At 37.4% G+C, this 21561-nt stretch overlaps 1 protein-coding gene across 1 annotated transcript; it reads right to left on the bottom strand.

Annotated features, from left to right (window-relative positions):
• Positions 1–7480: 7480 nt before the first annotated feature.
• LOC134790865 (alsin) lies at positions 7481–21536 on the bottom strand. Its single transcript, XM_063761848.1, has 9 exons — positions 18156–21536; positions 17180–17511; positions 13084–13298; positions 11519–11852; positions 10712–10965; positions 9241–9417; positions 8872–9050; positions 8202–8365; positions 7481–7592 (listed from the first exon to the last, which is right to left on the bottom strand). Exons 1-9 carry the CDS (start codon positions 21262–21264, stop codon positions 7548–7550), a joined length of 4809 nt encoding a protein of 1602 aa, XP_063617918.1. The 5' UTR covers positions 21265–21536; the 3' UTR covers positions 7481–7547.
• Positions 21537–21561: the final 25 nt, after the last annotated feature.

Raw genomic sequence — 21561 nt, 5'->3', positions numbered from 1 at the left:
CGCATCTTTAATCGATATAAACCGATTCATTTTCACGATTGAATGTAAATGTTAGTTTGTTATTTAGTACTATGCTGGTGTATGTATGTACTATACATATGTTTTATTAGATATACGCAAATGCTAGTTGTAACCTGTCCTTTGTAGGGTAAAGTCCTTCCAGAGTGTGCTGGCTTGCGGCCTGGGGTCATTTTACTACAGATTAAATGTAATTTTCGAAGCTACTGTAGCATATTTAGGCATAACCAAATTCCCGCTTACACAGAAGTGATGTCCTTTGTAAAGCACATATCTTTAAAACGATATATAAATTAATTTATCAATATTTTGTACTTATGGGTTATGGTTAGATGAATATATGTTTTACAATACGTATCCTCTAGCCGTCCAGATGTCAAAACTTGCCAATAGACATGCAATTTTGATTTGTCAAAATAAAGATTCAAATTAGAAGGGAACGAGAGACCTTTTTATAGGCCTCTGGGCGGCTAGAAGGTATGGGTATTTCGGTGTTTGGTATTTTCCCAATCGCAAATGCCCCTTCTGACTCGGGTCGCAGGCGTCATCCGTAGATCACGGTAGTTGGCATTTATTTGTAAGCATTAACAGTAGAGGTAGGATGTTATAGTAATATATACGTTGATTTCTCTAGTTCTAAGAATTCTGTTGTTGGAATGACGCGTTTTTTTAAACAAATTTAACATACTAGAAACACTCCCCGTGAATACCTTACTTAGATTATACTTTTTATTACTTATGTATTTGACTATTTTTGACTACAAATCGTCCGAAATGTTATTTAGGTAAAAAAAGATAATTGTTAATTTCATTTTAATGATGCATGCAATAAAAATTGATTGATATTTTGCTATTAATCGTATATTAATGAAATAAATTTATTTTATGTCTAACATTATTTAGAGATTTTGTGGATTCGTCGTTGTATCATTATTATATTTTTTATTATTGTAAATTAACATTGGTTTTTAAGGTTCAGTTTGATTGAACGATCAATTAACATGACTTGGATATTTGTTGACTTTTAATGGAGTTTTAGGCTTATTCTGACCGTTGACTGAGTGGATCTTTATGAAATATGTGACTATAATGAATTACGATACTAAATAGTATGAGTATAAGGCGGTTATTAGTATCACGTCGCTCTGATGTGCGAGCGGGACGTCGCTATAATACGCGCATATCGTTGTCTCGCTCTAACATCGTTGTGACGTGCGAATCGCATCCATTGTGATAACCGCCTAAGTAACATTTGAGAAACCTATTATTGAGTGCCCATAAGTTTCAGTAAAGTTACCTCGTTTTATTTGAATTCATGTAACTAAAATTCACAAGGATTCACTCAAGTCCATTTTAGATAGCGGTGCTTCGAACAATTAATGTATTTGAATTACATGGAACGGCCATATACATAGATCCATCCATTATATTGCAATATATGTTTCGCAGACATTATAATTTTCTAATATAATTTGCTTGTAAACAAAGTACAAATCAGAAGGCAAAGCGAACAAATAGTCTTTTAATGTAATATGTCCTTATGCTCCCCATAATGTATATCGATGGAACATTCTCGAAATTCTTGCCTCTAGGTTAAAATTGTATAAATACTCTAAATTTTTATACCGCAAAATAATCTTACTTAATTAAGCCACTGCCCTTTTTAACACATTGGATGGAATGGTCAAATTTTATGGGGCTACTAGGAAGAAAAATGCTCAGGTTTATGCATAACTAATGTTTATAATATAATTTAGAATGATTATTGTGTAGATGCCCTTATCCTCCTTATCCTCCTAGGGCCCAGCGATACAAATGAAAATCCAAAAATTGCCATTGAAATTAGAACCTATAGTGTAGGAAATAGAGTTGATTTTGGCTTGTTGGAAAATTGAACGAAACAAAGCAAAAGCGACTCTGTTCCAATTGAATAGGATTTAAATTTCATCGAACTGAAGAGGTACTATATGTAGGACCTTGGGCCTTAGGAGGATATGAATGAAAAATTGAACTTAAAGGTAAAGAAGTTGAGATATTAGATATCTCTGTAGAGTAGATAACGTTATAATTAGCGTCATTGGCCACACTGTAACGTATCGCGTGTATTTTAGTATTATTCGAGGTACGAAGTACGTATATGACCATGGAAAGGACATGAATAATGTTATAAATTAGTTATGCAGCGACCTTTGCCGTTCAACTGTGTCGTGCAAACGTGTTAACCGCTTTAAAATACTTAGATTCCACGGAAAAAGTGACTGTAGTACATCTCGTTGTAACTGCAAAATCCAACCGTATTTCTATCTAACATAAGGTTGAAGTTAAAATTGTATTTGAATGGACCATGGTCGCTTTGTCCGTGAATCTGTTTTCGTTAGTGATTTGCAGCTATTACCACCCCATTCAAGGCCACGAAAGTGCGGTATTCTGAAATTCCTTAGCTTAACACATTGCAATATTCATAGATTTAAAGAAATAATCGCATTGTGGTGTACCTTTTAGATGCCTAAGTTTCTTACAGCAGATTAGTGACATATTTAGATTTTAAAGTGTATTCATCCTTAAAGTGTCATTCTATGGAACTTGCTAACTATAAATTCGTCATTTTTGACAGTTTCAATATGGCGGTTTGTTTACATAGTTAGCAAGTTCCATAGAATGACACTTTACCTGTCTTATCATGTAAACAAACAAACGTCAAATCCATAGAAAATCTAGACATCGTAATGTCAGATGGTTTTGAGGTGATCCGTTCGTTACTGTGATTATTGATGAAAATCTTATCAGAAATTATATTTTTCAGTGGTGATTTGATTGATTTCAATACTTTGTGAGTTTCTTTAAGTATACAACAACATTTTAAGTGATGATTCCAGAGAAGTGTGATAATGTCTTCGAGAAGTGTTTGTTTACACAAGTAAGGGTGAATACACTTTAGGTACTTACATAAATCAGAGTCAGTGTCGGTTCTGTATTTTATTCTTATGAAATGTTGAGTAGCTACTAATCCAAAGTTGTTTGACTGAATCACACAGCTAAGAATTTTTTTCATCTTAAAGGTACCTCATAATGTGTACTTTAAATTGATTGAACAATGAATGTAAACAATAAGCCATTGTAGATAGCAATATGTACAGCATTGGACGGTATTACGGTATCAGTACCTATCTGGACGCAAGTGAGAGGACTATAAGTATATTTCTGTGTTAGCCGCGGCAATAGGATCGACTAGCTAGGTAACGTTTACCTGAGACGAAATTTATATAATGGTGTACATTTTTGATATGATGTTGTACAAAAGAGACATTTGGTATGTTATTTTATAGGAATGAAATAAATAGCCTTAATAAACAATGTTTTGTATTATTTACTTTCCACTACGGTCTTCATTATTGTCCGTTACAAAGCATAATATAAGGCCTTTTAAAGAGACATATGACCTTTCTTATTATTGACGTTTCCAAAGTTAAATAAGGATTCAGTTTTTTCCTTGCGTAAGTAGGTACGTAGCCCTAGAAGAAGTATAATTTCTGAAGATTAGAGTTTATTAAAAAAAAATATTGTTTATAATTTTTGAGCTCCTATATTATTGCAAACTTATGAGAATTTGATTTATTTGTAAATACTCTAGAAGGGAAGTATCAATGATAGTGTATAGTTCGTTTTTTTTAGCATTAGAAATAAGGTAAACAATCTTGATGTGTCTTGTAATTGAAAAACACATTTTAAAAATAAGTTACGGCAAATATGTAACAATTATGAATCTAATACGATCATTTATATTCTTCTGCTTTCATAAGTATTAAATTTTGATTTTTAAAAAGCGTTTTTCAATTAAAAGATTTGTCAAAATCGCTTACCTTCTTGCAAGTTCTTTCTAATGCTAAAAAAAACGAACTATAGGTTGAATAAATTGAAATAAAAAATGTTATAATTTGCTGCGAACTTTTATTAAATGTTAAATATTATATGTAGTTACAATTATTTAATTTTAACAATTCAGACACACGAAGAGATATAAAGTTATGTTGATATGGTACTAAAAGGTACATAGTAATTGTGATCATTTAACAATCTATCCTCCTAAGGCCAAGCCATGAAAAATGCAAAATTTGCCACAGAAATTTGAACCTACAGTGTAGGAAATAGAGTTGATTTTGCATTGTTCAAAAACTGAACGAAACAAAGCAAAAGCGACTGTTCCAATCGAATATGATTTAAATTTCATTGAACTGAATAAGTACTATAGGTAGAACCTTGGGCCTTAGGAGGTACATTAGGCTATAACAACTGCTTTTATGTAAGTAAGAGTGATAAATTAAGGTATGGAAATGTTTACCGCCTATGTATGTATATTAGCTAGAACAAATTATGGATTCAATTTGTCTAAGCTTTTCAGTATATTTATAAAAACAGATTTTATACGTGTGGTGTTTTCATAATCACAAACGATACAATTATACAAATACCAAGTTTTCTTTATAACAAAAGCTCGGGTTAATTTCAAAATAGTATAAGTTTTTTCCTAACTAAACTGCGAAACATTAAACCATAATTAAAATAAACAACAATTTCAGTTTTGTACTAATCTCTTTGGAATAATTATGCTAAGGCTAGTTTGTTTATAAAAATAATATTTTATACTTATTGAGTTTCTTTTGCGTAACATAACAATTACATGCTAAATATAGTACATTTGACACAATATAACAAATTAAACGCTAATTTGAAATAACTAAAGAAGTTAAATATTAAAGCTCGATACAAATGAAACTACTTGTAGCATGAAGGTAAGAACATAATTCAAAAATATAAGAGTTTGGAATGTACATAATATATGTAAATGTTTTTCATGATAAAGTATGAGTAATTTAAGTTTGTTCAACATTTATCTACATCAGAGAGCACCGTAAACAAGTGTTTTATACAGGGTGACCTTAGCCATTGGACAAACCCTGAAATCCCACGTAGGGTTACTTCTCAGAAATGCTCTAACGGTAATATTTTTTCAATTAGAACTAAAGATAAAAAATAAATGATTAAACAAAAGTTATTTCCAATAATCGACAACAAAAAGAAATATACTGTATTAATCATTGGCAGTGCTTCTGAAAATTTGTTTGAAAATGTGCGGCAATGATGACATTTCTCAAAAGTCAGAATCTTATTAATGTCATAAATAAAAAAGATAATCAAAACAGTTGAAGAAGGTTTCATACTATTTATTACCTCAGGAGCTACTAACACATACAGGTTGCTACAAAGTAAAAAAAATCGTAATTTGTTAATTTCTTCGTAACCGCTACACCGATTGCTATAATACTTTGTATACTGGTTCTAAATACCCTAATACATATGTACATTTCGGCTTTGTCCAATGGCTAGGGACACCCTGTATACACGGTGTAACATGAGTAAACCGAATAATTTTAACAGCGTATTCCTGATCATATTTAGAGACAAAAATGTCCTATAAACTTTTTTTTAAAACGCCTAGTTTCAGAGATAATATTAATTTGAAAATAAACAAGTTTTTGTTGTTACATAATGTAAAAGGCTTTTTTGATGGTAATGTTGCTGCTATGGGACGTAGTCTAAATATCCTTATTGATAGATGTCAAAAAGTGACAAGTACCACTTTGCAAAAAGAAGGTATTGCGAAAAAAAAAAATTAAAAATCAATTTTAAGTAACAAGTTCACCAATAACATTTATTTATTATGTACAAATACATTCAAAAAATTGAAAAAAACAAAACATAAAAAAATTGTTTTTTGGCGAAATTGACCTAAACTCATATTACATTTTTTCCTTCTTTTGACCTCAGAAATGCGTGGTTAAAATTATTCGGTTTCCTCATATTACACCGTGTAGATAATATGTTCTTTCTATCTACAATTTTGAAAAGAAATGACCCCAAAATAAAATATAAGTAATTTGGCACTGTTTAACGAATAATAAATACAGGCTAACATTTCAAGAAATTCAAATTTCTATACATTAAGAATATTTTAATCTTAAACTCGCATTCAAGTAATTATATAGCTATCAAATCACCCCAAAATTTCACTATTTTTCCCCTAAAACGTTAAAACTAAATTTAGCATGACATAAAACTCTAGCTCAACGGCATTAAATTTTACATTTAGGAACCAAATACATGAAACAGAAAATGTTTGTGTTGCGAGTGGATTTTTTGTTTTTATAAAAAACACGTGTTTTTTATTCGCTACCAATCTACCAATAATATCAACACAATATTGATTAATAAGTTCTCCTAAGGCCGGATATCAGAAAATGCAACTCTGTTCCAATTATAAAATGGTTTAAAATACATTGAAGTAATTAGTACTATAGGTAGGACGGTGGGCCATAGGAAGCTATATGTAGCAGAAATGGTCTAAAAAATATTCTCAAGTCCAATCATTTTTGAATACGCTTGTTTTAACAGAAACACAAATTAACAGACGCGAACTCAAGATAGGAATATGGTTCAGAAATTACTTTAATAAAATATCGACTTAGGCTAGTTAGGCTTGGCCCCACTTGTACCATTCACTAACCCGGGGTTAACCAGTTATACCTGGAGTTACCATGGTTACCAGTACAATTTGGCACTGGGTTAACGGGAACCGGGTTACTGGGATGGTGCAAGTGGTGCATAGAGAAATTATTCAATTCAATCATTTATTGCAGGTAATATGATCTATAGACAAAATATTATAACGACTTAACTTTCAACTTAGGTTTATTTTTTAATCCAGTACATATAATTACCAGAAATTATAATAATTGCCAGTAATTATTTTTTATATAGCCTTGAATCATGAAGACGTTGCCTTAAATTAGGAAGAATGTTAGGAAATTAAACAGCTGAAAATGAGATATTTCTTCAAGATATTTCTTACACCAGACAACATACATCTATATCTATGCAACATCGGTTATACATCTGAACATTAACGAGTTACACTAAGGCCTATTGCACTATCCCACTAACCCGGGGATAACCGGTTAAACCGTTAACCCAGTGGTAAATTGTACTGGTAACCATTGGTAGCTTCAGGTTTAACCGGTTAACCCGGGTTAGTGGAATGGTGCAAGTGGCGCTAAGCAAATTATTGCTGACCAAGCAACCTTTTGAACACCACATACCTGAGTCGACAGAGGAATTTGAACTCAATGTAAAGTATTTAGGTATTATTTGAGTTGTGTAGCAGATTAGTGGCGGTCTAAAGGTAAAATAAATTAAGCACCATAAAGTATTACGAGATTATAACCGAGCCAAAAACGTGGACCAGTATTGCAAATAATTGACTGTGTCCTTGTCATAACCGATGATTTAAAAAAGAATGAACTTGACATTAATGGGGAGCATTACTGCAATGTTCTGCCGTGTTTTCAAAAATAGAAAATTTGTTTACCTAATTATTTAGGCCACTAGGATATAAAAATGCTGATGAACAGTACTTGTCTACGTTTTTGGTAAAAATAGTCCGTTTTCATTTCCGTTCCGAGTCTTGTAAATCGTTAGTTTATTGACATCTTCTCCTGTAGTATTTGGAAGTAGCAGGCCTGTAATAAAAAATAGTACCTATGTTAATTCACCAGGGAATCTCGTTTTTTTATTGATTTGCGGAGAAAGCTGCTAAAGTAAAATATTACCGAAGACTTGTTTAAGTTATATTATACTGTATAAGAGGCGTGTTTTCACCTGTAGCGACCGTTAGAACAATTATTATACAACAAGGCCATAAAGCGACCCATTTAATCCGAGGAAATCTATCGTATTTATTCAAGACTAAAGAAAATAGTATGCAGTGGTAGTTTTTATGGCAGATTTTGGACTTTATTGACAAGTCAAAAGCAGCGCACAAAGTAAAAGGCAGAATGAGCCTCGTCTATAGTCTGTATCTTTAGGTATTTAAATAAAAGTAAATAAACAATTTGTACATTTTCGGATAGTTATAATATTTATTGATTAACCAACCAAATACAAAACCACCTGGATCTGTCACTGAACGACCTGACTTTAACCTACATTATTTGATCATATAATGTTTTCATCTACGGCTTCTTACGCCAGTTGAGGGTAGATTTTGTTTAGGTACTCTTTTTTTAAATACCTAAAGATACAGACTATAGTCGAAAATTAGAAGTGGTGACCTCACGGTGGTGCCTCACCTTCAACGTGGTGAACATGAGCCCCAGCTCGCCGTTCTGCACGGCGGGCTCGAGGAAGTCCTCCACGAAGTGTATCTCGGAGCCGAGCTGCAGGATGCGGGCTCGCACCACCACGAAGTGGAACACGGGGAACAGCTCGTCCATACTCCAGAGGTAGCTCTGGCCTGGAATAACAATACAACGATTAGGAATATCAGTAGTCGCCGGTTTTAGGAAATTCAAAAAGTTCGTGAGAACATTAGTATAAAAACACAATATACACTACTAACATGGACCTTTGGCTTTGAAAAGCATTTGTGGCCGAGTAGATATGACGTCCGACTTGAAAGTCATATCATATCCGGAGGTCGCGGGTTCAAATCCTGGCTCGTACCAATGAGTTTTTCGGAACATATGTACGGAATATCATTTGATATTTACTACGTGCTTTTCGGTGAAGCAAAACATCATGAGGAAACCTGCATACATCTGCGAAAAAGTTCAAAGGTGTATGTGAAGTCCCCAATCCGCATTGGGCCAGCGTGGGGACTATAGCCCAAGCACTCTCGCGAGTGAGAGGGGGCCTGTGCCCAGCAGTGGGACGTATGTATATAGGCTGAATTATTATTAAATTATTTAACAGGGACCTGCAAAAAACAGGATGTTGCCGTGGGAAAGTACTCTAACTCACCCAGCTCGTGCTGCACGGCAACCGTCATCGTCTGGAACGTCTCCTTAATGACCCTGAGCTTCTCCATGGGTGAGAAGGTGGTTTTCAGCTTTTGTAGCGTCTCCACCGCTTCTTGGAATAGCTGTTCCTTGTGCGGCGAGCCGGGGGGCGAGCGGTTTGTGTAGCCGTTGAAGAATTTCCTGCAAACAAAATAAATCTTTATTGCACAGTAAATAAAGTGCAAAGACGTAATTAGTGCAAGAACGCCAGAAGATATTCCCTGCCCTTTTGTTATGTAGCGCATATAGCACGAACAGAGCCGGGTGCACGCGCGGTAGTAGGGTGGGCTGGAGGGGTGTAGCACGAACAACTATCACTAGTGTTACTCACTGGTCTATGCCGAGGAATGGCATGAGCGTGGGGTCGGGCTGCTTGTTCCATTTGACCAGTCGTCGCCAGTACAGGTCGTCTTCCCGTTTGTTATGTAGCGCGTATAAGACGAACAGAGCCGGGTGCACGCGCGGTAGCAGGGTCGGTTGGAGAAGGGATGCCGCTGATACTACCTCACTGGAAAAAACATATACATGTGATACATGTCATTTCTGTACCTATATTTAGTTAAACCTTTCTATTGGGTAACCCTTCGTTTGATTAGGGGCTATTCATAAATTACGTCATTTCAGGGGGGGTTTTTAGGGGAGGGGGGTCAAAAATCGTCATAAATAGATGGCGTAATTTATGAACAGCCCCTTAAGCCTTTTGATAAGGTAATCCTATTGAATGCTTAAGGCCCTTGAGGGTGACCTATAATTATGAAAACCATTTTGAACTATGGTATCATTTTACAATTTGGTTTCCAACTCAAGAGATTTAAAAGCAATAGGGTATTTGACTGTATTTAAAATAAATTATTTCACACCATACATGAAATAAAGCACCAGATGATTACAAACTTAAATAACATATGTTTTTAAACACAAGTTCTATTTAATAAATCAGATAGAAATATAAAAAGTAGGTGAGTTGACCGTGACGTCATTGTGTAATGTTTCATTCCATAAAGTTCCATATAAGGAAATCGTTTTGACAGTTCTAAAAAAGAAACTGATTAGACTAGCAGGGGAATACCCTATTAATAGGGTAACCATATTAAGAGTTCGGAGTTTCAAACATCAAACATCAACATTTATTCAGCAAATAGGCCACAAGGGCACTTTTACACGTCAACATTGAATTTACATACAAGCAAAAATAATAACATCAACAATTTTATAAAATAAAACTAACAATTCAATCTAACTTATTACAATTACTAAGAGATGTATATGGTCTCTTAATGTCGAATTACATACAAAATACAGATACAAAACACAAAAAAAAACTATAATATTTAGAGGTGTAAATGTCTCTAGGTGTCAGAACTATAAGATTATATAGTTTATCAAGTTATCCTTAGAGATGTATAGGGTCTCCAAGAGTCAATATCCTGTATAATTAATACATTCATTAAGAGAAAAGAAACATACGAGAGCAGAATGAGGCGTCTCACTGTAATTAATTAATAAAAATAAAGTTACTAAGTATAATAGCTTGTGTTAGCTTAAACAGACCAGTCTCCACAAACAGCACCCGTTCACGAGTATGACGCGTATCTCAGCCATCGCCTCCCTTTACCTTCATTCGGGAAAGTGGCGACCCGATCAACGACGCCACCGTAAGCAAAGACTTTTAAGCGAGCATGACATGTTCAAGCTACCGGCCTATATTAATATTAAAATAGTAATGACATGTAGCGTAACATGTTTCGGAAAGCCTTACCTCAATTAAATCTATCAAGTCTATACAGGTAATTATCACTCACCCATCAATAGGGTTATCACTCTCCGCATCCGCTTCCTGGTCCTTACTCCTGAGCACAACCTCAGCGCCCTCCGGCGGCAGCGCAGGAAACAACAGTCTCACAACTTGGTACAACCTGTCTGTTATACTCTTTAACTCTTTGACAGCGTGGCTAAGCAGTAAAGGATGTACGCGGACACCTCCGTAGGTGGTGTTGAACGCGTTGGTTAGGCTTAGGACTAGTTGGCCGAGGGGGTGGTGGGAGGATTCGCAGGCCTGAAAAATTAAAAAAAAAATGTTGATTTAGTAAATATGATGTAGATGATTGTAGATCTCATGCCAGTGGGGAGATACTCCTGACTTCGGGCAAACTCGGCTTCGTTCGGCTCAGCATTGCTCCGAGCAATTATTAGGGTTGACACAACTTGACGTCCCTTTGTGTTCTCGACCTCAGATAATTACTTGAATTTTGACAACCCTAAATAGTCGAAAGGGATAGTGCCAGAAGTTAGAAAGGGATATCATGATTCGACCCTGAATCGCTGTCAAACTTCGGTTTTGTAGGAAGTGTCCTTTCTGTACGGTAGTACTATTACTTATTCTGTGGTATTGGCCTCAGTGCCTCTTAGACACAACTACGCAACGACGCCATTTTCCATACCGCTGACAAGACGCTGGCGCTCAAAAGGTGTGGAGTGGGCCTTAGTCTTATTGACAACCGATAATGTGGTATGGTGTAATAAAATAACGTCACGTGTGTTACGTTTTGTTGAGCAACTGTATTTACCATATATCGTAATTTACTCATGATAATAGTTTTGCAACTTACATTATGTAGATACTGCTTAATCTCTTTAAAATCATCCAAATCCAACTTCTTCTGTCCAAATTGAGGTATCACTTCCAAACAATCCACCGACTTTTCCAGTTTCTGTTTAGGTTTTTTCATAGACATCCTATTATGTTTTTCTTTATGCGAACATGAAATAGCTACTGCTACATTCTGCCAGATCTTTTTGTTGTCAATGCCGTTGGCAGTTCCGTTTCCGAAATGGTTTCCGGTCGGGGTCAGGAGGGTTTCGGAGACGCCGAGACAGCTGAAGCATTGGTGGAACAGCGCGTTCCATTTTTGATTTGGTGCGACGCAGAGTTTGCCAAAGGAACTGTTGGAAAACATGTTTAACATTTAGTTAATATATAGTTTGGCCAATCAAGGCGGCAGATTAAAAAAGAATGAAGGTTCAACCTTCCGCAGCAATTTTTTTTGAATTTCGCGGATTTTTATAGTGAGGTAATTGGTTGGCCAGAGTATAATTTTCAGTAAAATATAATCTAGTCTTGTTTCGTGTAGGTACTCGTAAATAGATCTACCTACAGATGTTAATATAGGTATTAAATCATTAGAGTCTGTGCGGAAAGAGAAGAGTCTTGGAATGTAAGGGAGCCCATACATTCCACGCCTACTCTCTTTCCGTACAGACTCTACTTACATATGTCATGTGCAAAAAAAAATCAAATGTAGGGCCAATATTATGTATCTTTACAAAAATACACAGTAGTATGTGTAAAAAGAAACACGAAGCGTGTTTAATAATATCTATAAAATCTAGACAGGATATCCTGTGAAAAACACTAACAATGAGCAAGACCAATGCATGTAGAGTTGTAGACTCACTTCCAGAGAATCAATGCAAAGACCCGTAAAACAGTTAAAAAAATGGACTTTATTTCAAGCACTGACAGCTCATTTATGATTAACGCAATATCACCATTATAATGCATATCTTACAAGGTGAATCACGAATTTGTAGTCATTAGGTAGCCATTGAGCGAACATAGATAAGTCGATTAATTAATCGATCAGCGAATCAGCAGCATCAGAGCATGTTGAGGGATTATCCCAAAAAAGGCACTATGAAAAAAAAAACCGGTCAAGTGCGAGTCGGACTCGCCCACCGAGGGTTCCGTACTTTTTAGTATTTGTTATTATAGCGGCAACATAAATACATCTGTGAAAATTTCAACTGTTCATGAGTTACAGCCTGGTGGCAGACAGACGGACAGCAGAGTCTTAGTAATAGGGTCCCGTTTTTACCCTTTGGGTACGGAACCCTAAAAAACTGGGTGTATTTCCATTTGTCCTCGCCGGGCAGAGATGGAAATGGGTGCATTCATATGAAACATTCCCATCTGTCCCCGCCTCATATATGGCGGCAGTCACGTGGGATTGGACAAATGAAAATACCTACACCAAAGTTTGTGATGTCTCCAATCCGCACATTGTTAGCGTAGGACTTACCTATGGGCCTCGCTGTGTTAATGAACGTATAGCTTCGAGAAGGAAAAGTTACCGTAACAGCATTAAAATAAAGTCGAAAATTTAATAAAACTCACTTTGGTTTAGGATTCGCCGGCAGCACAGGATTCGAAACATTCAAGTGCATAGTCGCATTGCTGATCTTAACGCCCTCGGTCCAAGCTCCGTGCAAAGCACCCTCGATCTTATCACCACTGGAGAAGGTCAGAATTCCCTTGCCGGAGAAGACGCCTGCTGAGCGAAACTCGCCCTCGTAGTGAGTGCCGTCTTCGAATACCATTACACCGTGACCCTGAAAAAAAAAGTTTCATTTACCTTTCAAATCCCTTTTATAGTTGGGCAAGCCATTTCAGTCAGTGAAAAAGGCGGCAAGTTTAAAAAACCGGACAAGTGCGAGTCAGACTCGCCCACCGAGGGTTCCGTACTTTTTAGTATTTGTTGTTATAGCGGCAACAGATATACATCATCTGTGAAAATTTCACTGTCTAGCTATCAGTATCACGGTTCATGAGATACAGCCTGGTGACAGACAGTGGAGTCTTAGTAATAAGGTCCCGTCTTTACCCTTCGTACGGAACCCTAAAAATGTAGGTGCGAAGGGTTGTCTTCCCGGTGAAAATTTTAAATCTAATTTGAATTTCTACTGACAAGGTCGGTTTGCTACATTATAAATGTCTAACCTGAACCGAGGGAATTTTTATATCTCATTTTTACTTTATGTTATCACGTGACGAGCCGTGAGAGACAGAGGTACCTTTTCCGCCTACATATGATATCGCGACGGCGAGAGTTGAAGGGTTAAAAATGTTAAGATACGTTATCCTACGTAAATAACTCGTATATTTTTTAATTATCGCATTTGAAATACAGGGGGTCCAGTCATGATCACTTGATCAGCCATCGTACCTTTTATAGCATTTTCTGTGCAGCGGAGTGGTGTTAACGGAATTGGTAGGTATAAACAATTTCAACCCTAATGATTGATTAGCGTCATTAGCGTTAATTACGTTAATATTAACTTTAATTTACCATTTCAGTTGGTATTATCTATACCAATTCCGTTAACACCACTCCGCTGCACCAAAAATGCTATAAAATTTACGATGTCTGGTCATGATAGAGTCTGTGCGGAAAGAGAAGAGTCGTGAAATGTATGGGATCCAATACATTCTACGACTCTTTCCGCACTAATCGTACATCGACAAATGCCGATCGAAAAGTGAAAATGTATCGGGATGACAGAGGGCACCACTCGACCACGAACCACGTTCAAGGTGTTGCCTCCCTGTCACGCTTACGTACGAATTTACAAGTGCGACAGAGAGGCAACACGTCGAACGTGGTTCGCGGCAGGCCCTCTGATGCAACAAAAAGGTCACGTGATCATTTTCATACGTTATTTCAGTTTTGATTGCCGTTTTCCATCAACTTGGCTAGGCCCCCAAATCCTTGTGTTAGGTAGACTGCTAATAATATTAGTCTACTAACGTTGTACGTGTATCTCTAATTAATACGGTTAGAAAAAGACGCGTAGTCTATTGCGCGCGGTACTGTCGCGGCGCTCCTGTGATAAACCTACAGTAAGCCTATATCCATTGACAATATTGACATAGATATCTAGGGACTGGCCTTACGGGCAATAATAATGAGACATGACAGGGGCCAGACAGCGGTCTGACACCGCTACAACGCGATTGGTTGATGAGTTCGTCTCACGCGCGCTATTGGTCGCAACTAGTTGCGTTAGACAGCACGATTGGCTGGAATTCGTAAGTGACACGACCGCTGAACTAGTACCATTTTTAGTGCCCGTAAGGCCAGTCCTTAGATATATAAGTCAATGCCTATATCTGTTATCTATCCTGTTGTCACTTGTCACATTGTGTAGGTATAATAACATAAGGAGACTATTTTTTTTATACCCAACACATTAATTCCTAATTGATACGAACGTTAATTGCACTTCCAGATTGGTAGTCCAGAAAACACATTAGCAGTAGTAATATTACATCTTTCTTACACAATATTATTAAAACGAAGCTACATTCTTATCCAACTTTATGAATAAGGCTAAACAAATGATTCTCTAATCGTTTTCTAAGAACCTCCTAACCTATGTTGTTTCCTTTTGTATTCAAAATTTATAACTGGGTGCGTAGCCAACGTGCCAATCATTAACGCTCCGTACCGTATCGTATAGTCATCCTCTCTCTATCACTTTTCCACACTAGTGCGATAGTGACAATTGCGTATCGTTCGCTACGGAGCGTTAACGATTGCACGTTGGCTACGCACCCTGATCATGTACTTGTGACCAGAATTGTAACTACGAATTGGCAATGGCAGTGACTTGCTCTAGAGCGAGCAATCGTAAATCAATACGATTTCGATGCGTCCATTGTTCAGAATTAGAGAATAAGATAAGAGTTAGGAAGTTTATTTTAGGTAGGTATATTACTTACTAGAGATGCAACGGATAGTTGTTTGGCCGGATACCGGATATTCGACCGGCGGAACTATACCTACATTTCGGTTTTTCAGGTGCGCATTGTGCAGGTTTTGAGCTGTTTCCTAGTGAACGTTCGCGCGGACTCATTTCTAGGTTCGAAATGAGTGCGCGTGCAAACCAGTGGAATGTTTAACTTGTTTTAAAATAATAAACGAGTACGATTATGACCGTGACTGTTTCTTAGATCCAATTTGTTTACTCCGAAATCAAGCAATGTTACTATCCGGTATCCGGCCGGATAGTAGGTCACTATCCGGTATCCGGCCGGGTTTTAAATAAATGGTCGGATACCGTATAGTAACCGAATATCCGGTGCATCTCTATTACTTAGTCCGACACAGTTCGATATTTCGATATTATTGAGGTACATAGGTACATCCTATCCTATGTACCAACAAAGTTTGTCCGATAACCACTAAAATTAATAAGGATGCGGCCAATGGCGTAGCGTGAACCAATCTAGCCGTGGGCAAAAACCACATCTGCGAGGCCCTTTTCAATGTGTTTTGATGTTTTCCCAAGTTAATAAAAAGGTTGGCTTTGCGAGGCCCCCCTAGTGCGAGGCCGTGTGCGAAGGCCCCACCCCTAGGCGCGCCCACGCCCTACGCGCGCAGGCGCCCACGCCTAGTTACGCCACTGGATGCGACAGCACGATAAATGGGAATACCAATTTATTCTACAATGGGGAATATGGGGATTAACCCTTTTTTCTGGGAATTAAAATAAAAGCGGGTCTGGGCTGGAAAGCCGTCATTGCGTTCATTGATTGTTTGGCTTGACTTGCTTTGCCTTTGTAAATACTAATAATGTAATCAATAGAGAAACAAATACCTACACCGATTACTTTAGATTGGATTATCGAAAACGTCTGTACCTAATGATTTCGACTTAGCCACAATATTCTAAGTACATATAGAGGCGAGAAATGGTAGTCTGTCTGAGCTGAACGGCGTTCGACCGCCTATATTATAGTTCGAAGATAAAAGCAGTGGATTTAGGGGGTGGAGGAAGCAGGAGGGTGTACTGTATAGTCTGTCAAAATTTACCATTAATACATTTCATCGGCTAAGTCGTAATACCTCCTAACTACATTTGAAGGAGATAAGGGTATTGCGACTTTAGCCCAAAATACCTTAAGTTGCAAAGTTCTTTGCATTGGATTTGAGATAAGAGGTTTAAGAATTTAGTCAACGGTATAAAATTCTAGGTTCTGAAAAGTTTGGAGCAACTTACAAACAAAATTATAAGTACTTGGTGACGTAAGTTATAAAGAATGTAGACTTTGGCTTCTGCGTAATTTCAGAAACTAATTTAAATATTACGCAGGCGCGTGAATGAATAATAATCTAAAATTATCTTTAAGTATTTATCGTGCAAACCTAACATTATCAAATAGTGAATAGAATCAGGCGTATTTATTTTTGCGGTGGGAGGGTGGGAATATTAATTGCATGTAAAAATACGCAAGTAAGTATAACGGGTTAGCACTGATTGACTAGCACGTTATCTTTTCGCGGATTAGCAAAATAATATTTTGGTTTTAACTAACATTATCATACTATAAATCGAAATTCAAACACGGCCTCGCGCACATAAAGATTTCAGATAAAAAATGAGCAAATAACAGAAATGAAATGCGCAAACTTAAACAAGCGAGGTCTTACCGTTAAAACATCTTGCATAAACAATCCTTCATAATAAATTCCGTCCAAGGTCACAATTAGGCCGCATCCATGTTTCTTATTGTCGCTCCAACTGCCCAAATACTTCTCTCCCTTCCCGATGTCATCCATGACTCCGTATCCATGTTTCACCCCGTTACTCCACTCCCCAGTGTAAATAGTTGCGTTGGACGATGTGAAATCGCCCTGCTTTTTCACCCCATGGCCATGGGCTAACCCGTCTTTGAAGTAGCCCTCATAAATGTCCCCATTGATGAATTTTTGGACACCGTAACCGTTCTGGAGGTTGTCTTTCCATTGGCCTTCGTAGATTCCTGTAAATTTACAGATATTAAATATGTTACGTAAACTTTATCATTGCGTGACTCAGTCGTAGATAATTAGGGATTTATTTCAGCATGGATAAGAAGAATCAGCTAATATAATCGAGTGTTTTAGGTAAAATGACCAAGTACCACAATAATTATAATGTTATTATGGGTTGAGTGCGTGTATCTTCCCTACCTCAGTAAGGAGGGTGGCGAGACAAGTGCCTCTACCCCCGATTGTCTGTGACTTTCGAACTGTGTACTTTTAGGGTCTAGCTGAATGAGGGATGTACATACCATCATGCTCCGCGATTGTTGCGCCATTTAGGGTCCTAGCTAAATTGGTTGTTCAATACTTACGCTATACAAATTCCAATTTAGCAAGAACCCTAAATGGCATAACAATCCCGTGTGGTGACTGTACCTACCTATGTAGGTACTTTTATAGGGTAGAGGTAGGTCATAGGACCTACTTAATGAGTGATGGTCAGTAGGTTCTTGTATTCTTAGGGTAGAGGGCTTATTGGAAATATATGCAACATAATTTGGGGAAAACAGTGCCAAGACTGCCAAGTAAGTTGCCATGACTTGACAGTTAAACTTAAAGCAATCGCGTCTTTAGAATCATACTATTTGTTCATACAACTCACCTAATCCAGGATCTTCCATCTTCCCATGGCCACACAGTGCGTTCAGCTGAAACTGCCCCGCATACAGCTTCCCATCCGGCCACTCGATCTTCCCACTGCCATGCAACTTGCCGTCCAGCCATCTGCCCTGGTACTTTGCTTCTTTGAAGAACGCACCTTTGCTGGAAAACGTGTGACTAGCAGTTCTGATCGCTGGAGGTTTGAACAAGGCATCCTTGTTCAAAGCTGACTTGATAGAGGAATTAAGAGCGTGAATCCATTCAGTCTTCTCCTGCTCTGAGCTTGTACACACAGACAACACTTCTTCAGGAGTTGTCAGCTGTATTACGTTGGCTAAAGAGTCAGTGTTCGGAACCGATTCTATCCAAAGCGTTATCAACGGGTGAACGTTCACTGTACTCCCGTTTACGTGAATGAACAAGTCATTAAACAACACGAACCAGTGAGACGAAAACCTTCCAGGGTTCACTAAGCTAAGCTGGCGGGACTTAGATTCACGGACTAAACGGCGTTCAGGAGTCCTGTATTGGTCTAAGCTTTTCCCTACAGTTTCCCAGAAAAGTTTCGTCCCATCTGCCTCTTTTCGTTTCTTTTCTTGCTCCTCTATTAATAAGTCCATTGAGGAGAGGACTTTTTTAAACCTGTTGTCTATATTGCTCATGTCATCTAGATCTATGTCGTGTTTGTTGTTTGCCTTATTTCGTAATAAAGATTGAATAATGCATCTGTGTGAGCTCAGTCTCGTTAGGGGTTGCACGAACGCGAGTGCTACTATGGCTTCAAGCGTTTTCTTATTATTCTTCTGTTTGTTTGATGGCAATTGATCACTAAATAAATTGTATATACTTGATGGGACATCAATAATATTGTTGATTTGAGCAAACCCACCAATAACAATCAAATTGCTTATTGCTAAATAATACTTTCTGTACAAATAAATATATTCTTCTAAATTTTTGATTAAAGAAATATCACATTCGTTAATATGCTTCTCAGCATACTGCCACATTGATAGCACATTCAGAGCATTAATATTTAATATGTCACTGTAGATATCACAAACAGTTTCATACACATTGGAATGTAGGATGATGGCTTTACTTTTCTTCAGAAAAGGCTTAACTAGACAATGATATATCAAGAGCATTTCTTCTAAATATTTTTGAGCAATGGAGAGATCCCCAAATCCAAGGCTGGGCAGCAACTTGTTGCACTCCTCATATGTTTGTGTTGAACAGTATGTTATGTTATCAGAGGACAGTATTAGTGAATGGTAACACATATTTTGGGGTTTACTTAGACAATTTTGAGGTTTATTTAGCTTTACAAGTTCAACATCCCCATTTTCAGTGACATCATTCTCTTCTACAGGCATTTTGTATAAATTCTCTATAGTTTTTGTATAACCATCTGTATGCTTACCCATGTATAAAATGTGTCTGTTGTGTGTATAGGCCAGTGTATGGTGATTTGTTGCCATCATGTCTCTAATTCTGTCACCGCCAGAGATTTCAGTGAACTGTTTAGGACCACTCTTGTCCTCTCTATCATCAAAACTGACTTGGTGAAAGTGATTGTAGCCCCACATGAAGAGTCTGCCATCTAATGTCAAAGCTGCACAATGCCATTTGCCACAAGACACTTTCTGAAGCCCGAAACCAGATAGGGTCATGACAACCATTGGCTTCAGTCTTTTGACGGTGTCTCCAACTCCAAGCTGCCCGTGAGTTATGTCGCCCCAGGTCCACAGTTCAGTTGCCAGGATATTCCTACCTAATTTGGACATGTTCTTTATGTTTTCACTTTTCCTCACGACTTCAAACTCTTTCTCACTGCTGATTGTGCTAGTTGAGAACTGGAGATCTTCTAGATGGCAATCAGATGTGCAACTGTACATGAGGGAGTTGATCTCCTCATGTTGCAATCGCATTTGGAGTTCCACAGCCTCATTGTTATCACTGCTGCCGCTCACATGCCTTGACAGTGTTACCACTTTATCCCCTACTGTTTTGACACCTTCATAAACAAAATTTGTTAGGTTGGAGACATTTTCTTTGATAATTCTTGTAGGTTTTTCCGTGTATTCAACAAGATAGTCCTCTCCTGCTGAAACCCACGATAACTGTTTACTTAGAAATTGCTTGGCTGCATCTGTGTTTATAAAAATATTGTTAAGCTTTTCTTTACTTTCTTCTGAGGCCTCATTGTCTAAATCAGTTTCAACCTCACTGCTCTTATTTTCATCCCCGATTTGTTCTGGTTTTACTTTATCAGGGGCTTTTTGATTTGAATTTGTTTTAGCTATTTTAGATTCTTCTGATGAGGGACTAGAATCTTCCGTAAAACTATGAGCATCTATGTGGACATCAGTTTGTGGGGCTGTGGTGCTGCTGGAGTCTTCACTGGACTTATTGAGCTGGACTCCAAGGGGGCAGGTTTCGGACAGAGATGGCACAGAAGCTGGGGATGCTAAACCTATTGATGTTTGACATTGTGAGCAATTTGATGCAAACACCTCCTCGTCATCATTATCACTGTCCGTGTCACAGTTGTCAGATTGACGAACATTTTTCCTAGCTATTACGGCTGCGAAATCATCACCTATAGAAGCACTGTACACTGTCCTCCCATCAAAAAATGGCACTTTCTTTATGCTAGTGCACTCCAAACCAATTTGGGGCATAACACCAGAGCCCCATAGCTGCCCCTCGCTACTGATGAACAGCTGTCCAAAGTCACTGGTCACTACATTACGAAACTTTACTTTTAAACTGGAACTTTTGAAACCGTGGGGGCAACATTTCGCATCCTCCCGGACGACAATTTCTTCTTTATTTTCAAACTTAGAATTGGTCTTGTACAACCTCCCGTGCACGTCGATAATGTAAAGGGTATCATTGTGGTGTGATATGTCTATCGCTGATATACCGCTAACTTTGCTAAAGTTTAGACAATCGTCTTCAATGTTACTATTATAGAGGCCATGGTCATTGCCAAGAACGATCACTTCCGGTCCTAGAGAACACAGTTTCACGATTTTATCAGGAACCTGGTTAGATTCTGAAAACGTACAAGATTTTATCCCCTTCCAAAACTTATGTTGACTCATAATTTCCTTTCTTCTATTAAATACATGTAAAAGAGATTCTTAAAACATTCTGTATTCCGATTTCACAAAACAAATATGAATATGTTAAACTTCCACTTCTTATTCTATTTATTAGGTCAAAGAACACATTATTATTGCACTTAATTATACTTTTCAAGGGAATAATAATAACATTATTGTGACTTGATTTATTTATCAATTTGATGGGATGATTGGTGGGGGGTGGGGGTTTGACTTGACATTTAAGACAATAAAGCTAGCACACATGACATAAAATCGATTAATTCCCAGTAAAAA

This window comes from Cydia splendana, chromosome 5 (assembly GCF_910591565.1).
Source record: "Cydia splendana chromosome 5, ilCydSple1.2, whole genome shotgun sequence".
Classification (NCBI taxonomy): domain Eukaryota; kingdom Metazoa; phylum Arthropoda; class Insecta; order Lepidoptera; family Tortricidae; genus Cydia; species Cydia splendana.
The sequence above is the reverse complement of the archived record's forward strand: the minus strand, read 5'-3'. Positions and strand labels throughout refer to the sequence as shown.

Coding starts and splice junctions, on each gene's coding strand:
- LOC134790865 (XM_063761848.1), bottom strand. CDS start 21,264: ATGAGTCAACATAAGTTTTGGAAGGGGATAAAATCTTGTACGTTTTCA. Junction 13,299..17,179: donor TTATGCAAGATGTTTTAACG/GTAAGACCTCGC, acceptor TTTTTTTTTCAG/GGTCACGGTGTAATGGTATT. Junction 9,418..10,711: donor AGTGATAACCCTATTGATGG/GTGAGTGATAAT, acceptor TGTTTTTTCCAG/TGAGGTAGTATCAGCGGCAT.